The sequence below is a fragment of the Bombina bombina genome, chromosome 6 (assembly GCF_027579735.1).
Source record: "Bombina bombina isolate aBomBom1 chromosome 6, aBomBom1.pri, whole genome shotgun sequence".
Taxonomy (NCBI): domain Eukaryota; kingdom Metazoa; phylum Chordata; class Amphibia; order Anura; family Bombinatoridae; genus Bombina; species Bombina bombina.
The window spans coordinates 979,650,859-979,673,637 of NC_069504.1; the positions used below are offsets into that span (position 1 = coordinate 979,650,859).

Here is a 22,779-nt window from a genome sequence, read left to right on the forward strand (position 1 = left end):
ATATGGATAATATATCATATAATACCTTTCTTTTCCTGGGAGCTTCCATGCTCTGCTGCAGATCCATTTCCATGACCTTCTGAGTCTACAACAACAACAAAAAAATATGGTCTAAGATACAAATAATGTAGGAAAACAAAATTTATGCTTACCTGATACATTTCTTTCTCTTGTGGTGTAACCAGTCCACGGGTTCATCCATTACTTGTGGAATATTCTCCTTCCCAACAGGAAGTTGCAAGAGGACACCCAGAGCAGAGCTGTCTATATAGCTCCTCCCCTAACCCCCACCTCCAGTCATTCGACCGAAGACAAGTAAGAAAAAGGAGAAACTATAGGGTGCAGTGGTGACTGTAGTTTTAAAAAATAACACCTGCCTTAAAGTGACAGGGAGGGCCGTGGACTGGATACACCACAAGAGAAAGAAATTTATCAGGTAAGCATAAATTTTGTTTTCTCTTGTAAGGTGTATCCAGTCCACGGGTTCATCCATTACTTGTGGGATACCAATACCAAAGCTTTAGGACACGGATGAAGGGAGGGACAAGGCAGGTACTTAAACGGAAGGCACCACTGCCTGTAAGACCTTTCTCCCAAAAATAGCCTCCAAGGAAGCAAAAGTATTAAATTTGTAGAATTTAGAAAAAGTATGAAGCGAAGACCAAGTCGCCGCCTTACAAATCTGTTCAACAGAGGCCTCATGTTTAAAAGCCCATGTGGAAGCTACCGCTCTAGTAGAATGAGCTGTAATTCTTTCAGGAGGCTGCTGGCCAGCAGTCTCATAAGCTAAACGGATTATGCTTCTTAGCCAAAAAGAAAGAGAAGTTGCCGAAGCCTTTTGGCCTCTCCTCTTTCCAGAGTAGACAACAAACAATGCAGATGTTTGACGAAAATCCTTAGTAGCTTGCAAATAAAACTTTAAAGCACGGACCACGTCAAGATTGTGTAACAGACGTTCCTTCTTTGAAGAAGGATTAGGACACAGTGACGGAACAACAATTTCCTGATTGATATTCCTATTAGATACTACCTTAGGAAGAAACCCAGGTTTGGTACACAAAAACATAATTTATGTAAGAACTTACCTGATAAATTCATTTCTTTCATATTGGCAAGAGTCCATGAGCTAGTGACGTATGGGATATACATTCCTACCAGGAGGGGCAAAGTTTCCCAAACCTCAAAATGTCTATAAATACACCCCTCACCACACCCACAATTCAGTTTAACGAATAGCCAAGAAGTGGGGTGATAAGAAAGGAGCGAAAGCATCAAACAAGGAATTGGAATAATTGTGCTTTATACAAAAAAATCATAACCACCACAAAAAGGGTGGGCCTCATGGATTCTTGCCAATATGAAAGAAATGAATTTATCAGGTAAGTTCTTACATAAATTATGTTTTCTTTCATGCAATTGGCAAGAGTCCATGAGATAGTGACGTATGGGATATCAGATACCCAAGATGTAGAACTTCCACGCAAGAGTCACTAGAGAGGGAGGGATAAAATAAAGACAGCCAATTCCGCTGAAAAAATAATCCACAACCCAAATCAAAAAATTGAAATAATAAGCAGAAGAATCAAACTGAAACAGCTGCCTGAAGTACTTTTCTACCAAAAACTGCTTCTGAAGAAGAAAAAACATCAAAATGGTAGAATTTAGTAAAAGTATGCAAAGAAGACCAAGTTGCTGCTTTGCAAATCTGATCAACAGAAGCTTCATTCCTAAAAGCCCAGGAAGTAGAAACTGACCTAGTAGAATGAGCCGTAATCCTTTGAGGCGGGGTTTTACCCGACTCCACATAAGCATGATGAATCAAAGACTTTAACCAAGACCACAAAGAAATGGCAGAAGCCTTCTGACCTTTCCTGGAACCAGAAAAGATAACAAATAGACTAGAAGTCTTTCTGAAATCTTTAGTAGCTTCAACATAATATTTCAAAGCTCTTACTACATCCAAAGAATGTAAAGATCTCTCCAGAGAATTCTTAGGATTAGGACACAATGAAGGGACAACAATTTCTCTACTAATGTTGTTAGAATTCACAACTTTAGGTAAAAATTTAAATGAAGTCCGCAACACCGCCTTATCCTGATGAAAAATCAGAAAAGGAGATTCACAAGAAAGAGCAGATAACTCAGAAACTCTTCTAGCAGAAGAGATGGCCAAAAGGAACAAAACTTTCCAAGAAAGTAATTTAATATCCAGAGAATGTATAGGTTCAAACGGAGGAGCCTGTAAAGCCCTCAGAACCAAATTAAGACTCCAAGGAGGAGAGATTGACTTAATGACAGGCTTGATATGAACCAAAATATACATAATATACATATAAGTCTATAATATTTGAGATCTATTTTTATTTGTATTATTTGTATTATTAATCTTCATCTATTTGTTCGTTCACTCACTAAATGTTAAATATTTACACAGAATGTCATTATGATATGTATAGGGTTAAATTTTGAAGTCTTGTTGTTTTTAACCAATCAACATATAGTGTTAGACTTAAAAGGGTGCACCTCCCAACAGGTGTTATTCTATGATTACGGTCAATACGACCGAAACCGGTCAGAAGTTTTGTCTTCACTAACCCTGTGTTGCTGTATGTGGTCATCATACAATTTTAAAGAATAAAGCTACAACTGATTTTCACTTTCTTGTTCTGGATATACTTTTTTGTTTCATATTTTGTGGATTGTGGGGAATCCACTTTTCTTGCCCAGAACAAGAACTTTCCAAGTTTATGGGATACCAAGCAATTATCTCCTTCAGGATTTGCGCCCAGAATATCATTTGGCTGTGAACAGCGGTATTGTATCACCCACCCCCATTATACTAAGAGTGCCTTCAATATACGAACATATAACTTTTAAAAGCAAGAAGTTTTCAAACGACGGGACCATACCATCTGATTGGACACAGAGTCCCTCGGCTGAAGGTGACGTCATCGAGGATATCATCTTGTGAATTGAATACAAGTTGCTCAATATGGAGAAGGACTGCACCGTTTGATTGGTTACCAAGTCCCCAGCTGACGGTGACGTCACCAAGAGTAAGTGGATTGGCCAGGTCCTGACCACGTGGTACGCCACACGGAGCCAGCACAGGAAGAAAGGCTTTTTGCGGTCTGTGCATGTAAGCTACCATAGGACACTGGCTTATTCCAACTACAGCTTGACACCGATTGGAGACTCTTCACGTTTTCATCTTTGGTGGGTGAGTGAGCATACCGCTAGTTCCTAAACAGCTAAGTTTTTTTTTATTTATTTAAGCGCACTGGTATTGCTGGTTTTTGATTTCATATTTAGAATCACAGATTGCCGGCTATGGGTACAAACACGCAGAGCGGACCCCTGCATTATGGCTTCTATTAACTTTTGTGATTTATGAACTACTCCGGCTACAATAGTACCATTAGCAATACATATATTTTGCTAAAATTCATACAGACACCACGCTCCCAAGACTGGTTCGCCAGTCTATTTTGTTTATTGAATTCCCCTCATTGGTGTCTTTTTATGAATAATAACTGGATAAAGGAGAAGATTTGTTTAAAGGACATTTCATTTTGGTATACGTCTTTCCCATGGACTGTAACTACATTTGTTAGCACTTGCACCCACAGTATAAGCTCTCATTATAGCTATAGAGTGTGCATGAAGTCCCTTTAATTGTGTTTGACCAATACACCATGGAAAATACATATTCATTTAAGGACATAGATGAAGATAATCTGGACTGTCTAAACCTGGAAGATGTCTTTAATTGTGATTCTCCCAATATAAAATTGGGGGATTTATTTCAGGACTATGAGTACCTTAAACTAAAAGAGCAAAAATTAAAATGGAATAAGTGGATTCTATCAAAGTATTTGGCATTAAAGATGGTGCCGAGAGGCCTTAGGCTAAATAAATTTCCCACATATGATGTTAAAGATGAATTGTTTATAGCTAGATGGAATCAAGCACTTTCTGATTGTTCTCTAACATTGATATCTTTACTAATTGAATACAAGGATACATTGTTGTGTGACGTTAAAAGTAAGATTAACAATATTGAGAATGAAATGTCAAAATTTTCTAATTGTGATATTTACGCTAAATTTGAACAGATTTTCAAAAACACTATAGAAGAATCTAAAAAATTGGTTATACAGACAAAACACACAAAATTTATTAGGGATCAAAAGGATTATTCTCTGGGTACTGTATATGTTTGGAGACGCAAACAGAGAAATAAATCTTGGTTTAACCAAGAAGAGGATGACAACCAGACACCCAGAAATAAGAGTAATAAAAATAGAAACAAAAGAAGGCGCTACAATAGACGAAATAAACAATCAGGAAATGAGGGAAACTCGAATCCTACAGAAAGTGCCAAAAAGGTCACTTTTTCGGACTCTGAGAATGAATGTAGTGATGAGGATAGGTTTGCATCAAGCTTTGAATATATTTCAGGGGATGATGCAAATTCTAGTAATGAAAGAGATGAGATCCCAGACATGCCAGCAGCAATATGTGTACCAACCACCACACAAAAAGGTATTCTTAAAGGACACTCAGATCAAGGGACTAGACCAAAAACTAATGGCACCACTAGTAACCAAATACAAATACATAAATCCACTCCTCAGGTTTTTCGCGAGGACCCCAAACAATTCCAGGGAGGGGGAAACAGGGAAGTTATAGATCCAGTAAAGACAAAGAAAGGACAGACAGAACAGAAAAGATATACTTTGAGAGGGAAAAATGCCAAAGTGAAGAAATACCAATAAACATGGTTATTAATATTTCCAACTATACACTATCTGATTTGGAAATTAGAGTACTTAATTTAGGCCTTGGTTTTGTTCCATCAAGAAAATTCAATCTTTTTCAAACTATACTTGATCTCAATAAACTAATTAGGGAATTAACTTTAATTAAGTTCTTTAAAACGAATAATGAGTCCAATGTTGGTAATTTGGTTCTTCCTCAGCAACAAATTGCATTAAACCCACAACTTTCTTTTGCTGATACTTGTACTCTTATTGATCTAGAAGATCTAAGTAGTATTAATCAAAGGGATGAGGCATTACAAGCTAGTGGGGTTGGATCTAAAATGAAGAACAAATCTAATTTTTACCCTACTAAAACTAGAGGTAAAATACTAGAAGTTTTCCATGAAAGAGTGGTAGATGACTTAACAGACCTATCTAACTCTGTAAACAAGAATGCTTCTAACTTGACCATAAAAGAAAGAGAAGCATTGTTAAAGCTACAAAACAACAAAGATATTGTGATCAGGCAGTCAGATAAAGGCGGGAGCGTGGTTGTAATGGATCAGTCACATTATGTGGCCGAGGCCATGAGGCAACTTAATGACAGTGACACCTATATGGTTTTGTCTAATAATCCTACCAAACAGTACACTAGAGAATTGTCTCTTCTTTTGGATGAGGTGGTGGAGGAGGGTCTCATGGATCAGGAAACAGCCAATTTCTGTCTGGTTGCTGATCCTGTGACGCCCATCTTCCACCACCTCCCAAAAGTACATAAGAGTCTTATCAATATCAAGGGGAGACCCATAGTGGCAGGTATTGGCTCTCTTTTAGAGCCATTGTCTAAATGGGTTGATGATCTGTTACAACCCATGGTGACTCTATTACCAAGTTACATTCGTGATACATCACATGCCTTACAGAGGTTGGAGCCAGTGGTTTGGAGGGAGGAGTACAGTTGGTTGACGATTGATGTCGTATCACTGTACTCCTCGATTCCCCATTCACAGGGTCTCCAAGCTATCGAATTCTATTTGAACCTTTTCTCTGATTTATCATTTGAATCTAAAATTTTGGTAGTCAGGGTTGTGAAATTTTTATTGGAACATAATTTTTTTATGTTTCAAGGACGCCACTACCTCCAGAGACGTGGCACCGCTATGGGGGCAAAATTTGCCCCCTCATATGCCAACCTTTTTATGGGTTGGTGGGAGCGGTGCCATGTCTATGGAGGTAGTACCTCTGGATTTAATCACATTGTTTTGTACATCCGCTTCATTGATGATTTGCTTATTGTTTGGTCCTCGGACCAACAATCGGCAAAAGAATTTGTTGAGCTACTGAATATCAATGAGGTGGGAATACAGTTCACATGTGAGTGGCAGAAAGAAACAGTTAATTTCCTGGATGTTACCCTTATTGGAGATATCCAGGAAGGCAGGGTCAACTCAGCTCTCTATCGGAAACCTATCTCAGGAAACAATCTCCTTCATGCCCGCAGTTGCCATCCACGGCACGTCTTCAAAGGAATTGCCAAAAGTCAGTTCCTGCGGGCAAGAAGGAATTGTACGAAAGAAGATGCTTTCCAGAGAGAGAGCAGAGATCTGAAATCAAGAATGCTTAAGAGAGGTTATCCCAGCAAAGTAATTGATAAGGCCTTTTTTGAAATTAAAGATGGAATGGAGACGCACGAGTCAAAAAAACAAACACAAAAACAACACCAGTGTGACACAAAAAAACAATTGAGATTCATTACGTCATATTCTAATCAATATGATGATGTATGTCGAATTATTAGAAATAACTTACCCATTCTTATGGGAGACAAACAACTAAAAGATGAAGTAAAACAAGGGTGCATGTTTGTACCAAAACGAAATGTGACAATAGGGAATATTTTGGCTCCCAGTATGTTACAAACAACAGGCACCTCCGGCTCATCTTGGTTAAAACATAATGGCACCTTTAAATGTGGAAGAAAAGTATGCACCTCCTGTGATCATATTAATATTTCTCCCACATTTAAATCCCATATAACAGGTGAGGAATTTCAAACTAGGGGATGCATAAATTGTAGGAGCAAATATGTCATTTACATCATAGAATGCACCCAATGTAGGAGGCAATATACAGGTAGGACTACTAGGGAGGTAGGCAAACGCATAAGGGAACACTTGTCTTATATCTCTAGCAAAAAAACATGTTCAGCTCTATCCACTCATTTTATTGAATTTCATAATCAGGATGTCACAACTTTCAAATGGCAGGCCATCGAACAAATTGGCACACCACCAAGAGGTGGAGATAAATTGTCCATCCTAAGCAAACAAGAAATCTATTGGATTTTTAAAACAAAGTGTCTTTTGCCTAATGGGTACAACTCAGAGTATGATGTTATCAACTACTGGCAAAAATAAACCATCATGCTAAATTACCGTCCATTATTTTCTCTCCACTGCAGTTAGGTTGCTTTACTTATTGCAGTAAAGGAAATTAAAATATGGCTAGTTATAAGACACTCAAGTTAAACTACATATACTTGATTAATTTTGAGTCTCCCACTGATTATGAATCTTATACAAGTATTGCTTCTTTGCATGGGATATTATAATATGTCTTATTAACCAAAGTTTAAATTGGGTTTAATAATAATTTTTATTATGCACATAACAAGCATCTTATGTGTAGATTAGATATTTACTTTGATTGCTGTCCCATGCAGGTATATGCACAGAGAAGGGAATATAAGCGAGTGCATGTTTGTGTTTATGCATGTACATGCACTGATGTGCGTGTGCATGTATGCATACATGTATATGCACCTAAGATGTAGTTATTTTATTTTATTTTATCTTATTTTATTTAAGGTGTCCAAATCTTGCATGAGGTGTTTTCTTGCTCTACTCTGTTGAATTTCCAAAGTCATTGGCATCCCAAATATACATAATATACATATAAGTCTATAATATTTGAGATCTATTTTTATTTGTATTATTTGTATTATTAATCTTCATCTATTTGTTCGTTCACTCACTAAATGTTAAATATTTACACAGAATGTCATTATGATATGTATAGGGTTAAATTTTGAAGTCTTGTTGTTTTTAACCAATCAACATATAGTGTTAGACTTAAAAGGGTGCACCTCCCAACAGGTGTTATTCTATGATTACGGTCAATACGACCGAAACCGGTCAGAAGTTTTGTCTTCACTAACCCTGTGTTGCTGTATGTGGTCATCATACAATTTTAAAGAATAAAGCTACAACTGATTTTCACTTTCTTGTTCTGGATATACTTTTTTGTTTCATATATATATACACACACACTCATACATACTCAAGAGTGTACCATGAAAAGTCTAAAAAATATGGATAATATATCATATAATACCTTTCTTTTCCTGGGAGCTTCCATGCTCTGCTGCAGATCCATTTCCATGACCTTCTGAGTCTACAACAACAACAAAAAAATATGGTCTAAGATACAAATAATGTAGGAAAACAAAATTTATGCTTACCTGATAAATTTCTTTCTCTTGTGGTGTAACCAGTCCACGGGTTCATCCATTACTTGTGGAATATTCTCCTTCCCAACAGGAAGTTGCAAGAGGACACCCAGAGCAGAGCTGTCTATATAGCTCCTCCCCTAACCCCCACCTCCAGTCATTCGACCGAAGACAAGTAAGAAAAAGGAGAAACTATAGGGTGCAGTGGTGACTGTAGTTTTAAAAAATAACACCTGCCTTAAAGTGACAGGGCGGGCCGTGGACTGGATACACCACAAGAGAAAGAAATTTATCAGGTAAGCATACATTTTGTTTTCTCTTGTAAGGTGTATCCAGTCCACGGGTTCATCCATTACTTGTGGGATACCAATACCAAAGCTTTAGGACACGGATGAAGGGAGGGACAAGGCAGGTACTTAAACGGAAGGCACCACTGCCTGTAAGACCTTTCTCCCAAAAATAGCCTCCAAGGAAGCAAAAGTATTAAATTTGTAGAATTTAGAAAAAGTATGAAGCGAAGACCAAGTCGCCGCCTTACAAATCTGTTCAACAGAGGCCTCATGTTTAAAAGCCCATGTGGAAGCTACCGCTCTAGTAGAATGAGCTGTAATTCTTTCAGGAGGCTGCTGGCCAGCAGTCTCATAAGCTAAACGGATTATGCTTCTTAGCCAAAAAGAAAGAGAAGTTGCCGAAGCCTTTTGGCCTCTCCTCTTTCCAGAGTAGACAACAAACAATGCAGATGTTTGACGAAAATCCTTAGTAGCTTGCAAATAAAACTTTAAAGCACGGACCACGTCAAGATTGTGTAACAGACGTTCCTTCTTTGAAGAAGGATTAGGACACAGTGACGAACAACAATTTCCTGATTGATATTCCTATTAGATACTACCTTAGGAAGAAACCCAGGTTTGGTACACAAAAACATAATTTATGTAAGAACTTACCTGATAAATTCATTTCTTTCATATTGGCAAGAGTCCATGAGCTAGTGACGTATGGGATATACATTCCTACCAGGAGGGGCAAAGTTTCCCAAACCTCAAAATGTCTATAAATACACCCCTCACCACACCCACAATTCAGTTTAACGAATAGCCAAGAAGTGGGGTGATAAGAAAGGAGCGAAAGCATCAAACAAGGAATTGGAATAATTGTGCTTTATACAAAAAAATCATAACCACCACAAAAAGGGTGGGCCTCATGGATTCTTGCCAATATGAAAGAAATGAATTTATCAGGTAAGTTCTTACATAAATTATGTTTTCTTTCATGCAATTGGCAAGAGTCCATGAGATAGTGACGTATGGGATATCAGATACCCAAGATGTAGAACTTCCACGCAAGAGTCACTAGAGAGGGAGGGATAAAATAAAGACAGCCAATTCCGCTGAAAAAATAATCCACAACCCAAATCAAAAAATTGAAATAATAAGCAGAAGAATCAAACTGAAACAGCTGCCTGAAGTACTTTTCTACCAAAAACTGCTTCTGAAGAAGAAAAAACATCAAAATGGTAGAATTTAGTAAAAGTATGCAAAGAAGACCAAGTTGCTGCTTTGCAAATCTGATCAACAGAAGCTTCATTCCTAAAAGCCCAGGAAGTAGAAACTGACCTAGTAGAATGAGCCGTAATCCTTTGAGGCGGGGTTTTACCCGACTCCACATAAGCATGATGAATCAAAGACTTTAACCAAGACCACAAAGAAATGGCAGAAGCCTTCTGACCTTTCCTGGAACCAGAAAAGATAACAAATAGACTAGAAGTCTTTCTGAAATCTTTAGAAGCTTCAACATAATATTTCAAAGCTCTTACTACATCCAAAGAATGTAAAGATCTCTCCAGAGAATTCTTAGGATTAGGACACAATGAAGGGACAACAATTTCTCTACTAATGTTGTTAGAATTCACAACTTTAGGTAAAAATTTAAATGAAGTCTGCAACACCGCCTTATCCTGATGAAAAATCAGAAAAGGAGATTCACAAGAAAGAGCAGATAACTCAGAAACTCTTCTAGCAGAAGAGATGGCCAAAAGGAACAAAACTTTCCAAGAAAGTAATTTAATATCCAGAGAATGTATAGGTTCAAACGGAGGAGCCTGTAAAGCCCTCAGAACCAAATTAAGACTCCAAGGAGGAGAGATTGACTTAATGACAGGCTTGATATGAACCAAAGCCTGTACAAAACAATGAATATCAGGATGATTAGCAATCTTTCTGTGAAAAAGAACAGAAAGAGCAGAGATTTGTCCTTTCAAGGAACTTGCAGACAAACCCTTATCCAAACCATCCTGAAGAAACAGTAAAATTCTAGGAATTCTAAAAGAATGCCAAGAGAATTTATGAGAACACCACCAAGAAATGTAAGTCTTCCAGACTTGGTAATAAATCTTTCTAGACACAGATTTACGAGCCTGTAACATAGTATTAATCACTGAGTCAGAGAAACCTCTATGACTAAGTATCAAGCGTTCAATCTCCATACCTTCAAATTTAATGATTTGAGATCCTGATGGAAAAATGGGCCTTGAGATAGAAGGTCTGGTCTTAACGGAAGTGTCCAAGGTTGGCAACTGGCTATCCGAACGAGATCCGCATACCAAAACCTGTGAGGCCATGCTGGAGCCACCAGCAGTACAAACAAACGCTCCATTAGGATTTTGGAAATCACTTTTGGAAGAAGAACTAGAGGCGGAAAGACATAAGCAGGTTGATAATTCCAAGGAAGCGACAACGCGTCCGCCGCTTCCGCCTGAGGATCCCTGGATCTGGACAGATACCTGGGAAGTTTCTTGTTTAGATGAGAAGCCATCAGATCTATTTCTGGAAGTCCCCAGATTTGAACAATCTGAAGAAATACCTCTGGGTGAAGAGACCATTCGCCCGGATGTAACGTCTGGCGACTGAGATAATCCGCTTCCCAATTGTCTATACCTGGGATGTGAACTGCAGAGATGAGACAGGAGCTGGATTCCGCCCATACAAGTATCCGAGATACTTCTTTCATAGCCTGAGGACTGTGAGTCCCACCTTGATGATTGACATACGCCACGGTTGTGACATTGTCTGTCTGAAAACAAATAAACTATTCTCTCTTCAGAAGAGGCCAGAACTGAAAATCGCATGGAGTTCCAAAATGTTGATTGGTAATCTCGCCTCCTGAGATTCCCAAACCCCCTGCGCTGTCAGAGATCCCCATACAGCTCCCCAACCTGAAAGACTCTCATCTGTTGAGATCACAGTCCAGGTTGGACTAACAAAAGAGGCCCCTTGATTTAAACGATGGTGATCCAACCACCAAGTCAGAGAAGATCGAACATTGGGATTTAAGGATATTAATTGTGATATCTTTGTATAATCCCTGCACCATTGGTTCAGCATACAAAGCTGGAGAGGTCTCATGTGAAAACGAGCAAAAGGGATTGCGTCCGATGCAGCAGTCATGAGACCTAGAATTTCCATGCACAAAGCTACCGAAGGGAACGATTGAGACTAAAGGTTTTGACAAGCTGAAACCAATTTCAGACGTCTCTTTTCTGTTAGAGACAAAGTCATGGACACTGAATCTATTTGGAAACCCAAAAAGGTTACCCTTGTCTGAGAAATCAAGGAACTCTTTGGTAAATTGATCCTCCAACCATGTCTTTGAAGAAACAACACAAGTTGATTCGTGTGAGATTCTGCAGAATGTAAAGACTGAGCAAGTACCAAGATATCGTCCAAATAAGGAAATACCACAATACCCTGTTCTGATTACAGAGAGAAGGGCACAGAAAACCTTTGAAAAGATCCTTGGAGCTGTTGCTAGGCCAAATGGAAGAGCAACAAACTGGTAATGCTTGTCTAGAAAAGAGAATCTCAGGAACTGATAGTGATCTGGATGAATTGGAATATGAAGATATGCATCCTGTAAGTCTATTGTAGACATATAATGCCCTTGCTGAACAAAAGGCAGAATAGTCCTTATAGTCACCATTTTGAAAGTTGGTATCCTTACATAACGATTCAATATTTTTAGATCCAGAACCGGTCTGAAGGAATTCTCCTTCTTTGGTACAATGAATAGATTTGAATAAAACCCCAGACCCCGTTCCAGAACTGGAACTGGCACAACTACCCCAGCCGACTCTAGGTCTGAAACACATTTCAGAAACGCCCGAGCCTTTACTGGGTTTACTGGAATGCGTGAGAGAAAAAATCTTCTCACAGGCGGTCTTACCTTGAAACCTATTCTGTACCCTTGTGAAACAATGTTCTGAATCCAAAGACTGTGAATCGAATTGATCCAAACATCTTTGAAAAATCGTAACCTGCCCCCTACCAGCTGTGCTGGAATGAGGGCCGCACCTTCATGCGGATTTAGGAGCTGGTTTTGACTTTCTAAAAGGCTTGGATTTATTCCAGACTGGAGAAGGTTTCCAAACCGAAACTGTTCCTTTAGGGGAAGGGTCAGGCTTCTGTTCCTTATTCTGATGAAAGGAACGAAAACGATTAGCAGCCCTATATTTACCTTTAGATTTTTTGTCCTGAGGCAAAAAGGCTCCCTTCCCCCCAGTAACAGTTGAAATTATTGAATCCAACTGTGAACCAAATAATTTATTACCTTGGAAAGAAAGAGAAAGCAACGTTGACTTAGAAGTCATATCTGCATTCCAAGACTTAAGCCATAAAGCTCTTCTAGCTAAAATAGCTAAAGACATATACCTGACATCAATTCTAATGATATAAAAAATGGCATCACAAAGTTATTAGCATGTTGAAGAAGTTTAACAATGCTATAAGCCTTATGGTCTGACACTTGTTGCGCTAAAGCCTCCAACCAGAAAGTGGAAGCTACAGCAACATCAGCCAAAGAAATAGCAGGTCTAAGAAGATTACCTGAACATAAATAAGCCTTCCTTAGAAAGGATTCAAGCTTCCTATCTAAAGGATCCTTAAAAGAAGTACTATCTGCCGTAGGAATAGTAGTACGTTTAGCAAGAGTAGAGATAGCCCCATCAACCTTGGGGATTTTTTCCCAAAACTCTAATCTATCAGATGGCAAAGGGTACAATTTTTTAAACCTTGGAGAAGGAGTAAATGAAGTACCCAGACTATTCCATTCCCTAGAAATTACTTCTGAAATAGCATCAGGAACTGGAAAAACTTCTGGAATAACTACATGGGGTTTAAAAACTGAATATAAACGCTTATTAGTTTTAATATCAAGAGGACTAGACTCCTCCATATCTAATGCAATCAACACTTCTTTAAGTAAAGAACGAATAAACTCCATCTTAAACAAATATGAAGATTTATCAGTGTCAATATCTGAGGCAGAATCTTCTGAACCAGATAGATCCTCATCAGAAATAGTTAAGTCAGAATGAATTCATCTGCAATATGAGAAGTTTTAAAAGACCTTTTACGTTTACTAGAAGGAGGAATAACAGACAGAGCCTTCCGAATAGAATTAGAAACAAATTCTCTTACATTAACAGGAACATCCTGAACATTAGATGTTGAAGGAACAACAACAGTTAATGGATTATTACTAATGGAAACATTATCAGCGTTAGAAAGTTTATCATGACAACTAACACAAACTACAGCCGGAGGAACAGTTACCAAAAGTTTACAACAAATGCACTTAGCTTTGGTAGAACCAACATCAGGCAGCGTCTTTCCAGAAGTAGATTCTGATCCAGGGTCAGGTAGTGACATCTTGCAATATGTAATAGAAAAAACAACATATAAAGTAAAATTATCAAATTCCTTAAATGACAGTTTCAGGAATGGGAAAAAATGCAAAACAAACAAGCCTCTAGCAACCAGAAGCAACAAAAAAATGAGACTGAAATAATGTGAAAAAAACTGGCGCCAAGTATGACGCCCACATTTTTGGCGCCAAGTATGACGCCCACATTTTTGGCGCCAAGAATGACGCCCACATTTTTGGCGCCAAGAATGACTCCCACATTTTTTGGCGCCAAAAAAACGTCTAACACACATGCGTCAAAAAATGACGCAACCATGTGAAAACTTGAAAAATGACGAAATTTTTGCGCCAAAAATTACGCAATAAATTGAAGCATTTTCTGCACCCCAAAAAAATGAAACTGACAGTCTGAAAGAAGGAATACCGATTATCCTGAATCATGGCAAATATAAGTTTAAAACATATATTTAGAACTTTACATATAAAGTGCCCAACCATAGCTTAGAGTGTCATGAATAAAATAAGACTTAATTACCTAAGACACTCATCTACATATAGTTGATAGCCAAACCAGTACTGAAAGGAGAATCAGTAGAGGTAATGGTATATAAGAGTATATCGTTGATCTGAAAAGGGAGGTAGGAGAAGAAATCTCTACGACCGATAACAGAGAACCTATGAAATAGATCCCCTAGAGGAAGACCATGGTATTCAAATAGGCAATACTCTCTTCACATCCCTCTGACATTCACTGCACTCTGAGAGGAAAACCGGGCTTCAGCCTGCTGCAAAGCGCATATCAACGTAGAAATCTAGCACAAACTTAATTCACCACCTCCATGGGAGGCAAAGTTTGTAAAACTGAATTGTGGGTGTGGTGAGGGGTGTATTTATAGGCATTTTGAGGTTTGGGAAACTTTGCCCCTCCTGGTAGGAATGTATATCCCATACGTCACTAGCTCATGGACTCTTGCCAATTACATGAAAGAAACTACCTTATCTGCATGGAAGATCAGATAAGGCGAATCACACTGCAAGGCAGATAACTCTGAAACTCTTCGAGCCGAAGAGATAGCTACTAAAAACAGAACTTTCCAAGATAAAAGCTTGATATCTATGGAATGCAAGGGTTCAAACGGAACCCCTTGAAGAACTTTAAGAACTAAATTTAAACTCCATGGCGGAGCAACAGGTTTAAACACAGGCGTGAGTCTAACCAAAGCAGCCGATAATCCCTTTTCCAATCCTTCTTGGAGAAAAGATAGTATCCTGGGAATCCTGACCTTACTCCACGAGTAACCCTTGGATTCACACCAATGAAGATATTTACACCATATCTTATGATAGATTTTCCTGGTGACAGGCTTTCGAGCCTGAATCAAGGTATCAATGACCGACTCGGAGAAACCACGTTTTGATAAAATCAAGTGTTCAATCTCCAAGCAGTCAGACGCAGAGAAACTAGATTTGGATGTTTGAATGGACCTTGGAGTAGAAGGTCCTGCCTCAGCGGCAGAGTCCATGGTGGGAAGGATGACATGTCCACCAGATCTGCATACCAAGTCCTGCGTGGCCACGCAGGTGCTATCAAAATCACTGAAGCTCTCTCCTGCTTGACCTTGGCAATCAGACGAGGGAGGAGAGGAAACGGTGGAAACACATAAGCCAGGTTGAAGGACCAGGGCACTGCTAGAGCATCTATCAGCGTTGCCTGGGGATCCCTTGACCTGGACCCGTAACGAGGAAGCTTGGCGTTCTGACGAGACGCAATCAGATCCAGTTCTGGTTTGCCCCATAGTTGAATCAGCTGGGCAAAAACCTCCGGATGGATCTCCCACTCCCCCAGATGAAAAGTCTGCCGACTTAGAAAGTCCGCCTCCCAGTTCTCTACTCCTGGGATATGGATAGCAGATAGATGGCAAGAGTGAACCTCCGCCCATAGAATTATCTTCGAAACTTCCATCATTGCCAGTGGACTCCTTGTTCCCCCCTGATGGTTGATATAGGCTACAGTCGTGATATTGTCCGACTGAAATCTGATGAATCTGACCGCAGCTAGCTGAGGCCAAGCCTGAAGAGCATTGAATATCGCTCTGAGTTCCAGAATGTTTATCGGAAGGAGGGCTTCCTCCTGAGACCACGAACCCTGAGCCTTCAGGGAGTTCCAGACTGCACCCCAGCCCAGAAGGCTGGCATCTGTCGTCACTATAGTCCACTCTGGCCTGCGGAAACTCATTCCCCTAGACAGGTGGACCCCAGATAACCACCAGAGAAGAGAATCCCTGGTCTTTTGATCCAGATTTAACAGAGGAGACAAATCTGTGTAGTCCCCATTCCACTGATTGAGCATGCAAAGTTGCAGTGGTCTGAGATGTAGGCAGGCAAACGGAACTATGTCCATTGCCGCTACCATTAGGCCGATCATTTCCATACACTGAGCCACTGACGGACGAGAAGTGGAATGAAGAACACGGCAGGAAGTTAGAAGCTTTGATATCCTGACCTCCGTCAGAAAAATCTTAATTTCTACTGAATCTATCAGAGTTCCTAGGAAGGAAACTCTGGTGAAGGGAGAAAGAGAACTCTTTTCTCTGTTCACTTTCCACCCGTGAGACCTCAGAAAGGCCAGAACAATGTCCGTATGGGACTTGGCGATTTGAAAAGTCGACGTCTGAATCAGAATGTCATCTAGGTAAGGAGCCACCGCTATGCCCCGCGGCCTTAGGACCGCCAGAAGGGACGCTAAAACCTTCGTAAAGACTCTTGGCGCTGTGGCTAACCCGAAGGGAAGAGCCACAAACTGGTAATGCCTTTCTAGGAAGGCGAACCTTAGGAACTGATGATGCTCTCTGTGAATCGGAATGTGGAGATAAGCATCCTTTAAGTCCACGGTAGTCATATATTGACCCTCCTGGATCATAGGGAGGATGGTTCGGATCGTCTCCATTTTGAAGGATGGGACACTGAGAAATTTGTTTAGGATCTTGAGATCCAAAATTGGTCTGAAAGTTCCCTCTTTTTTGGGAACTATAAACAGGTTTGAATAGAAACCCTGTCCCTGTTCCTCTCTTGGAACTGGGTGGATTACTCCCATAACCAGTAGGTCTTGAACGCAACGTAAGAATGCCTCTCTCTTTATCTGGTTTGCAGATAATTGTGAGAGATGAAATCTCCCCTTTGGAGATGATCCTTTGAATTCCAGAAGATAACCCTGGGAAACGATCTCTAGTGCCCAGGGATCCTGGACGTCTCTTGCCCAAGCCTGGGCGAAGAGAGAAAGTCTGCCCCCTACTAGATCCGGTCCCGGATCGGGGGCTACCCCTTCATGCTGTCTTAGAGGCAGCAGCAGGCTTATTGGCCTGCTTCCCTTTGTTCCAAGTCTGGTTAGGTCTCCAGACTGGTTTGGACTGGGCGAAATTTCCCTCTGGTTTTGCATTAGAGGAAGCCGAAGCTGCGCCACCCTTGAAGTTTCGAAAGGAACGAAAATTATTCTGCTTGGTCCTTAATTTACTGGACCTATCCTGAGGAAGGGCATGACCCTTTCCTCCAGTAATGTCAGAGATGATCTCCTTCAGGCCAGGCCCGAATAGGGGATGTTAAGAAGCTTAGACTTTGAAGTAACGTCTGCTGACCAGGACTTAAGCCATAGTGCCCTGCGCGCCAGAATGGCAAAACCTGAATTCTTAGCCGTTAGCTTGGTTAAATGAAAAACGGCGTCAGAAATAAAGGAATTAGCTAACTTAAGAGCTTTAATCCTGTCTAAAATATCATCTAACGGGGTCTCCACCTGTAGAGTCTCCTCAAGAGACTCGGACCAAAAAGCCGCTGCAGCAGTAACTGGGGCAATGCATGCAAGAGGCTGGAGAATAAAACCTTGATGTATAAAAATTTTCTTAAGGAGACCCTCCAATTTTTATCCATAGGATCTAAGAAAGCACAACTGTCCTCGACGGGGATAGTTGTACGCTTAGCTAGGGTAGAGACTGCTCCCTCCACCTTAGGGACCGTCTGCCACGAGTCCCGTATGGCGGCATCTATGGGAAACATGTTTTTAAAAGCAGGAGGGGGAGAGAACGGCACACCTGGTCTATCCCATTCTTTAGTAATAATTTCCGAAAACATCTTAGGGACTGGAAAAACATCACTGTTAACAGGTACTGCAAAATATTTGTCCATCTTACACAATTTCTCTGGAACTACCATGGGTTCACAGTCATCCAGAGTCGCTAAAACCTCCCTAAGCAATAAGCGGAGGTGTTTGAGCTTAAATTTAAACGCTGTCATTTCAGAATCAGACTGAAGCAACGCCTTCCCTGAATCTGAAATGTGACCCACAGATAGAAGCTCTCCTGCCTCAGCTTCTGAGCATTGTGAGGGTATATCGGACACAGGTATTAAAGCGTCAGAAAGCTCTGTATTAGTTCTGGCCCCAGAGCTGTCTCGCTTTCCCTGTAACCCTGGCAGTTTGGACAATACCTCTGAGAGGGTAGCATTCATAACTGCCGCCATGTCCTGTAAGGTAAAAGAATTAGACGCACTAGATGTACTTGGCGGGAGTTATAGGTTCTGACACATGGGGAGAGCTAGATGGCATAATCTCCCTTTTTTCAGTCAGAGAATCATCTGGAGATAAATCTTTAAGCGCCATAATATGGTCTTTATAGTTTATAGAAATTTCAGTACATTTGGTACACATTCTAAGAGGGGGTTCCACAATGGCTTCCAAACATACTGAACAAGGAGTTTCCTCTATGTCAGACATGTTTAACAGACTAGTAATGAGACAAGCAAGCTTGGAAAACACTTTAATAAAGGTGAAACAGCAATTAAACAAAAATTTTACTGTGCCTTTAAGAGAAAAAAACTAGCACTTAAACTGCAAAACAGTGTAAAAATATAGTCAAGTCTTCGAAATTTTTACAGTGTGTGTAAGGGACTAAAGCAACATTGCACCCACTTGCAAATGGATGGTTAACCCCTTAGCCCCCAAACCGGATTTAAAAACGTCAACCACCGGTAAAAAACAGTTGAGCACCTTGCCACAGCTCTGCTGAGGCTCCTACCTGCCCACAAATACGATTTGGTGAAGGAATAAACCCTTTATAATGGTCCTCAGATGCCAAAGGACTCCTCTAGGGAAGCTGGATGTCTCAGTCTGAATTAAAACTGCGCAGCTAGAGAGCTAAAATAGACCCCTCCCACCATGTACTGGATGTCAGAGGGGCCTTAAGAAAATACTCCTAGGAGTATCTGACTAGCCATGTGGAAAACTAGGCCCCAAATAAAGATTTATCTCCCTCAGAGAAAAAACGTTCTATTTATGAAAACATGTAAATGTTTTGACACTAAATAATATTAACATGAGTATTACCCTGTTTTGTAAGCATGATCCCAGTCGTTGTTAAATCACTGCATCAAGCTTACCTCAAATACACAAGGCTCTGTCAGCATTTTCTAGAACTTATTCATCTCTCTAGAAATAAAAATACTGAACATACCTCAAAGCAGGTAATCTGCAGACCGTTCCCCCAACTGAAGTTTTCCCATACTCTTCAGTTATGTGTGAGAACAGCAATGGACCTTAGTTACAAACCGCTAAGATCATCAACCTCCAGGCAGAATTCTTCTTCCAATTTCTGTCAGAGTAAAACAGTACAACGCTGGTACCGTTTAAAAATAACAAACTCTTGATTGAAGGTAACACTACACTAACTCACCACATATCTCTTGATACTTCCCTTGTCGAGAGTTGCAAGAGAATGACTGGAGGTGGGGGTTAGGGGAGGAGCTATATAGACAGCTCTGCTGTGGGTGTCCTCTTGCAACTTCCTGTTGGGAAGGAGAATATCCCACAAGTAATGGATGAACCCGTGGACTGGATACACCTTACAAGAGAAACTCAAATAATTAATGAAAACACAAATAATGTGTCCTGGTGGTGCTTTGCTGTTCATTGAATATAACTATTTTAACATTAAAGAAAACTGGCAAAAGAATGGTACTGTGAAGTTTTAGTGTGGCAGCTAAATGGGAAAGAAAGCATGGAAAAGAACCTTTAGCCAGGATGTGTAATAGTGATGCATTTAAGGATAAATGATGGCATGCTGACATACTTATTAGGACGATATTTATTAGGTCTACCACTATTACCACAGAATATAAACTAACCTGGAAGCTCACATTGAAGAATAAGATCCAACTCGGACAGAAAGGGAGATACTGCAGTCAGAAAGAGATGGAGAAAGAGGTTCAGGATGCCAGAAAAGAGGCAAGAAAGGAAAAGAGAAGGAAAGAAAGAAAGATTGGAAACAAAAACGGGACAAACAAACAAGAGAAGTGGCATCTGTACCTCACCTAAAAATGCACTTTGAGTAAAGTAGTGAAACCATTAAGTGCAGAGATTAGAAGCAAATTATATTATTGGACAAAAATAAATAAAGTATGATTAAGTCATTTAGTATTTAATCTTATTATTGCATTCGCTGTCTCATAAGCAGAGCTCAGAGGTTTGTTACATATGACGCTTCTAATAGCATTCAGCGGTCCATCCTAAGTTTACATATAAAATGGATACACTATCTGGGAATGTAGTCAGTGCTATAAAACATGCCATTAATATTATGGGTTATTAATATTATTTATAACAGCACAACCAGGGCCGGACTGGGACCAAAAATAGGCCCGGGCATTTTAAAGAACAGCAGCCCACAACTGACAAGGTTAATGTACTAGCGCTGCGGAATCTGTTGGCGCTCTACAAATAACCGATAATAATAAAATAGTTTGATTTACAAAAAACATTTAAAAGCATTTGAAACACCCTTCTATCATCTTATTTTTTTAACTGGTTGTCATTAAATAGTAAAAAAATATTAAATATAATAAAAATAGGGCACCACTGAAGTTTACATTTAAATAAAGAATAACCACTTATTGCTCATCAGCCCGTATTATCATAGTTACTCAAAATAAGGTCTGAGCACAACTCTGCCTTACAATAACAGTACAATCACTCTACCTTATCAAATGTATAATATAGGCCTGGGAACTACTGTAGTCAAAATTAACTTTAAAATGATGTATATATATGTACAACGATGCAGAAATGAATAATTAAAATACATTATACTAGCTTACTCGAACACACATCTGAACAACATCCATACAAAGAAAAGTCAACAAAAAAAAAAAAAAAAGAGAGCCATAAGCCATCACTTTAGCTATTAGGTAAAAAATATTTATATACAATATAACTGCCTTAAAAAATAAGTGGATACATGTTTATAATTCCTGTTATAGTAATTGTCCTTAAAGGGATAGAAAGATCAAAACTGAAACGTGCATGCATGAATTACATTTTAAAAAGAAGGCTTTTTGCAATATACTTCTATTTGCAAAATGCTTTCAGAAGAAGTTATTACTGTTTCAGCTGGGTGGATCAAATGAGCAGTGATATTAAAAAAAAACTAGAGGACTGGGCAAATAAATGGGATCTAAAATGTATTATTATTAATATTAGTAATATTACTATATTGCTAAGAGCAAAATTATGCATATAGGATCCAAAAACTCAAAGGCCAATTACAGTCTCAATGGCACATTACTGACTGTAACTAAAGAACAGACCTTGGGAATTATTATTTCAGATGAATAAAACTTTGGTAAACAATGCAGCATTGCAACCGGTATCGCCAGTAGAATACTTGGTTGCACTGGGAGAGGTATTAGCATCATAAATATTATGGTTCTTATGCCACTTTACAGATCACTAGTTATGCATTATCTAGGCTATTGTGTACAGTTCTGGAGACCATATCTCCAGAAAAATATAAATAAACTAGAAACTGTCCAAAAGAGGGCTACTAAATGGTACATGGTCTAAAATATAAAAATGTATAAAGAAAGACTCTAAATAATCTAAATATGTATAGTTTAAAGAGGGAAAGTGGCGACATGATAGACGTCTTCAAATATATAAAGGAACTGAGAGCATTTTCCACAAAAACATAATGTATGCTTACCTGATCAATGCAAATGTTTCAAGGTGATGAAAGTCCATGAGTTCATTACTTCTGGGATTCAACTCCTGGCCACTAAGAGAAGGCAAAGATTAGCCAAACTCTCCCACTTCTATCCCTCCCACCTCACTGATTAGCCAGTCTAACGTATAGCCAAGTAAGGAGAAGCCGAAAGGTAGAAAAGGACAGAACAGGAAAATGAAGTACAAAACTACCAACAACAAAAAATTAAATAAATAGGGCGGGCCTTGAAGACTCTCACCACTTCGAAAGAAATTATTTTATACAGTACTCATACATTTTGTTTTCTTTTGTAAGGTGGTGAGAGTCCATGAGTTTGTTACTTCTGGGAACTAATACCCAAGCTGTGGAGTCTACAAGTAATGAGGGCTGGATACAATTTTTTGGAAAAAAAAACAGGCACCGCTGCCTACCAAAAGTTGCTTCTGAAGAATCAAAAACATTAAAGTGGTAGAATTTAATAAAGGTATGTTGCTGTCTTGCAAATTTGATCTACAAACGCCTCATCTTTAAATGTCAAGGAAGTGGAAACTGATCTGGTAGAAAGAGCAGTAATACACTTTGGTGGACACTTTTCCGCCTCAGAGTAAGCCTTTCGGATTATAATATTTTAACCAAGAAGCAAAAGTAATGGTTGTGGCCTTCTGACCTTTGAGTGGACCTGAAAAACTAATGAATGGACTAGAGGATTGCCTAAAATCATTTGTAGTCTGAAGATAAAACTTTAACTACATCCAAATTATGTAGAAGCTGCTCTTTAGAATTTTTAGGT

The 22,779-nt window shown here is 39.4% G+C and overlaps 1 protein-coding gene across 2 annotated transcripts in view; it reads right to left on the bottom strand.

The window, feature by feature from the left end:
• TBC1D9B (TBC1 domain family member 9B) overlaps window positions 1-22,779 on the bottom strand; it is a 424,635-nt gene that overhangs the window by 28,886 nt on the left and 372,970 nt on the right. The window contains exons 19-21 of one of the 2 annotated variants that reach the window (XM_053718642.1): window positions 20,137-20,187; window positions 8,157-8,216; window positions 26-85 (exon numbers count right to left, since the gene is read on the bottom strand). In XM_053718642.1, coding sequence (XP_053574617.1) covers window positions 26-85; window positions 8,157-8,216; window positions 20,137-20,187 — 171 coding nt within the window. The remainder of the gene's footprint in view (window positions 1-25; window positions 86-8,156; window positions 8,217-20,136; window positions 20,188-22,779) is intronic. The other variant, XM_053718644.1, reaches the window with a different exon arrangement.